Source organism: Cupressus sempervirens, chromosome 11 (assembly GCF_028749045.1).
Source record: "Cupressus sempervirens isolate cs-2001-9-10 chromosome 11, ASM2874904v1, whole genome shotgun sequence".
Classification (NCBI taxonomy): domain Eukaryota; kingdom Viridiplantae; phylum Streptophyta; class Pinopsida; order Cupressales; family Cupressaceae; genus Cupressus; species Cupressus sempervirens.
This window is the reverse complement of record NC_143128.1, coordinates 86,497,759-86,501,847: the sequence shown is the minus strand read 5'-3', so window position 1 is coordinate 86,501,847 and position 4,089 is coordinate 86,497,759. Positions and strand designations below refer to the sequence as shown.

The window sequence follows — 4,089 nt, the reverse complement described above, 5'->3', positions numbered from 1 at the left end:
AAGGATTCTTTACAACAATTAGACAGAGGGATTCATCTTGAATTAATCAACAAAGAAACTAGAACCCATGAATCTGTGTTGCTTCCACTCAAAACCTTCACAAATCATAACAAACAAATAAGAGAAACTAAATGATATTCCCCACGAGGCCCTTATGACCAAAAGGAAGCACCATGGAGATAGAAAGGCACAATGGGAAGAAGCAAAGCAGATTTCCCCTGAAACCACACAACACCAACTACACCAAACATACACTCCACAAACATAATACTAGACTTAATAAGAGGGTGAGGAAAGCCCAACATTGATGGCTCTTGAAAACATTGTGACATACTATTAGAATGAAGGGGAAGCCAGATCGAAGTCCCCAAACGAAAAAAAAAAAAAAAAAAAAACCTAAATGGTAAACGCCAACACAAGGACAAACACCACTCTTTCTACATCATACAAACAATCCCTAGACATAGAAAAGCATCACCAAGCTAGGGAAAACACCAAACTAGGAAAGCATGCTCCAACACCCAAGACAGATAGTTACATCATCTTACACCAAAGGAGTCAATATCTACAAACCCATATCTAGCCACAAAGGGAGGGAAAATGTAGCAAGCCAAAGCCCCATACTACAAAACATACCTCTAGCATAACCTAAAATAGGAAATCACCCGAACAAATGTAGTGGAAACCAACCCAATGGCAATCAAAGCAAGCCCCTCCCTAAAAAACTCATCCTCGTCTGCATCATCTTTGTCCTTGCCCTATTCTCTTACCTTTCAAACCCCATTCCACTTTTACTCGCACTTGTTCTCTAACTCATCTTCATTTCAAATCATCAATTTTCCTATTCTATAATTTGTTATTATTGTTGAAAATCATAATTTCTCTAATAGCAATTGTAGATATCAAAGACATATTTAATAATAGCAATTCCATCACAACAAAAAGACAAAACTAATGTCATTGTCTTCATGTTCTCATGAAATTGTGCTAAGAGCAAAAATATAATACTTATAAAAGAGCAACAATCTTTATAGAGTAAAAGAGTGTTTAGTACATAAGGAAGAGAGCATGTTATGTAAACATCCACGTCATTTAGTTATCTTCTTATTGTTATTATTATTCCTTGTTGGTTAAATATAATTCAACTAGTAATAAATAAATTATTTTGAATATATATTTTTGTTTAAGCTTAAACAAACATGTATTCTTGGTGTCTTTGTATAAAGCAATAGTTAAGCCAATTTAACTTAACATTGAAATCGAATATAGATTTATTCAAGTGTACTAAAGAAAGATGAACAATTTATGACATGTAATGACTCTATTATAATTTATTAAGCATCAAATAAAAATTTGTGTTTAATTTGACATCTATTTTTTAGCAGTCAAAATAAGATACAATCTGAGAATTTGAATTCCATATCCATTTATGTTGAGAGCGCTATGCAATCTATTCTTATTCATCTGCAAATCTGTCACCTGCCTGACATTTATTGATTCCAATGTTTCAATCTCCATTCACACTTTGAAATCTATTTTCTTGAATATGGGAGTTTGCATATACTTTCAATGCATGCGTCATGAAACATAGAATTGACTGCTCTACAAAGAATAATCTGCTCCCCCACGGATTTAGTGGAAGTCTACCAATTTGGAATATATTTTAAATCAGAGGAAAACTTCAGTTAGTCAAATAATTTGACACGTTCTCTCACGCCTTTGAATCGGAATATGCAAAATATATCTCATGCAGTCTGTTTTGACTGGGCTATTATATTTATATCTTCTCCGGCAGTCTTTCTTTACTTTCTGCCAAGAGTTTCACTATATATATTCATGTAGTCATGTACTTTCAATAGCATTCAGAAAGCAAGAGGAGTTTGAGATGGAGCTAGCAATGACATGGCCTGTTATTGTGGCAGGAGTTGCTACATTTTATCTTGCATTTGTACTACTGAAAAGCCTTGCAAGTTCTAGTAAGAAGAACCGTCTCCCTCCAGGCCCAACCGGTCTTCCCCTAATTGGGCACTTTCATATACTTCTTGACAGTAAGAGGCCAATTCACCAGATCTTAGCTTCTCTTGCTAAGCGCTATGGCCCAGTTATGCATGTCAAATTTGGCAGCCGCCCTGTTTTGATCATAAGCTCTGCAGAGTTAGCGAGAGAGTGTTTTACGGTGAATGACAAGGCTTTGGGATCGAAGCCTCAGCTTTCACAAGGGAAGCATTTGGGGTACAATTATTCAATGGTGGCTTGGGCTCCATATGGCCCCTTCTGGAGAATTGCTCGAAGGATTTGTGTTCTTGAGCTTCTCTCTCCCAAGAGAATCCAGTCTTTTGCTCCCAAGAGATACCAACAACTTCGCAAAGGAGTCGCTTCTCTGTTTGAGCAGGCTCAGCTGCAGAAGACTGTTAACATGAAGAGGTTCTTCTCCTTCTTGAACTTCAAGACCCTCATGTCTATGATCATTAATGAGAAGTATTTTGGAGTTGAGTCGGGGGTCTCCGAGGAGATTATTTCCAAGGCGATTGAGGAGTCGTTTGTGTATCATGGGTGTGTTAATATTGGGGATTATATTCCCTGGTTGAAGTGGCTTGATTTGCAAGGGTATGAGAGGGCAATGATCAGGGTACAATCACATTTGGACTTGTATATGCAGACAATATTGGAGAAGCACAAGGAGAAAGGACCAAAACATGGGGGAGAGATGGAAGACTTTGTTGATGTTCTCATCGCTCAGGCAGACCAGAATGGTGATTCAATTCCTGACAAAGATGAGTTCATCAAGTCAACTACTGCTGTAAGTGTTTGCACTTTATCATCTCATAAGTCATTGGTGTAATTGCTCCCTGGTTTTAATCATCTTACATATTCTGGCGACTGTTTTTAACTCTAAAAGTGTTAAGTTGTCAAAATTGATTTACTTTTTGTTAATGTTTGTACATATGCAGATTATGTTTAGTGCAGGCTCTGATACACTTTCAGTTGCCATGGAGTGGACATTGTCAATGTTATTAGAAAATCCACGTGCAATGAGGAAGGTACAAGAGGAACTTGATTCTAAAGTTGGGCGTGACAGATTGGTGGAGGAGTCGTACATACCCCAGTTAAAATACTTGCAGTCAGCAGTGAGAGAGACCATGCGCCTCCATCCATCAGCACCTTTGCTTTCGGTACATGAATCTATTGAGGATTGCACTGTGGGAGGCTATCATATTCCTGCAGGAACAATGATGTTTGTGAATGCATGGGCAATTCATAGAGACCCAAGATTTTGGGATAAACCACTGGAGTTTATACCAGAGCGTTTCATGGAGAGGGAGTTAGATGTGTACAACATACAAATGAAACCGGATGACTCTGAGATCATTCCATTTGGGGCAGGGAGAAGAGGATGCCCTGGTGCTGTGCTGGCAATGAACATGGTGCAACTCACCCTCGCAACTTTCTTACATAGCTTTGAGTGGTCTGTCCCACCCGGAACAGTTATGGACATGAATGAAGGGCCTGGCTTGACAATGCCTAGGGTGGTACCTTTGGAGGCTATCATAAAACCACGTCTCCCCCATCATCTATACTAGAGATAGATCTAGATCTACTGTTAATGCCATGTTCTCACAAACTCTACACAATCTTTAATATCCCGATGTTGTTTGGAATAAGGGATAAATCATATAGTTGAAACAATAATCATACTCTATGTTATGAATGTTTCTGTGGAATTAATGAATAATGGTATAGTCTTAGCACTTTAATCTTTAAACTATTTCTACTTTTGAGTAATATGAAGTTATGTATTGATTAGTTTCATTTATGTATTGATTAGTTATGTAAGTTATGTTTTCAAAGTTAACCAGACATTAATTGTAATTCATGATGTAAGTGAAATAGTCTCAACAAGATACTTGCCTAGCAACTTATCATATTATTTCTTAAAACATTATAATCTACAAATTTCTACAATTTTCTGGAAGCTTGTTTATATGTGTTAATTGCTAGCCGTAAGTAGCGGCCAGTTTGGAATGCTCAGCCATGGCTGCAAATTTTAAAAGAGTTGCAAGAGCACTTTTAATTCCCATTAAAACAAAA

At 37.4% G+C, this 4,089-nt stretch overlaps 1 protein-coding gene across 1 annotated transcript; it reads left to right on the top strand.

The window, feature by feature from the left end:
* The first annotated feature begins 1,845 nt into the window (after positions 1 to 1,845).
* LOC149528346 (xanthotoxin 5-hydroxylase CYP82C4-like) lies at positions 1,846 to 3,763 on the top strand. The gene is made up of 2 exons (XM_089810313.1): positions 1,846 to 2,800; positions 2,952 to 3,763. The coding sequence occupies exons 1-2, from the start codon at positions 1,886 to 1,888 to the stop codon at positions 3,579 to 3,581; spliced, it is 1,545 nt and encodes a 514-aa protein (XP_089666439.1). The 5' UTR covers positions 1,846 to 1,885; the 3' UTR covers positions 3,582 to 3,763.
* The last annotated feature ends 326 nt before the right edge of the window (positions 3,764 to 4,089 follow it).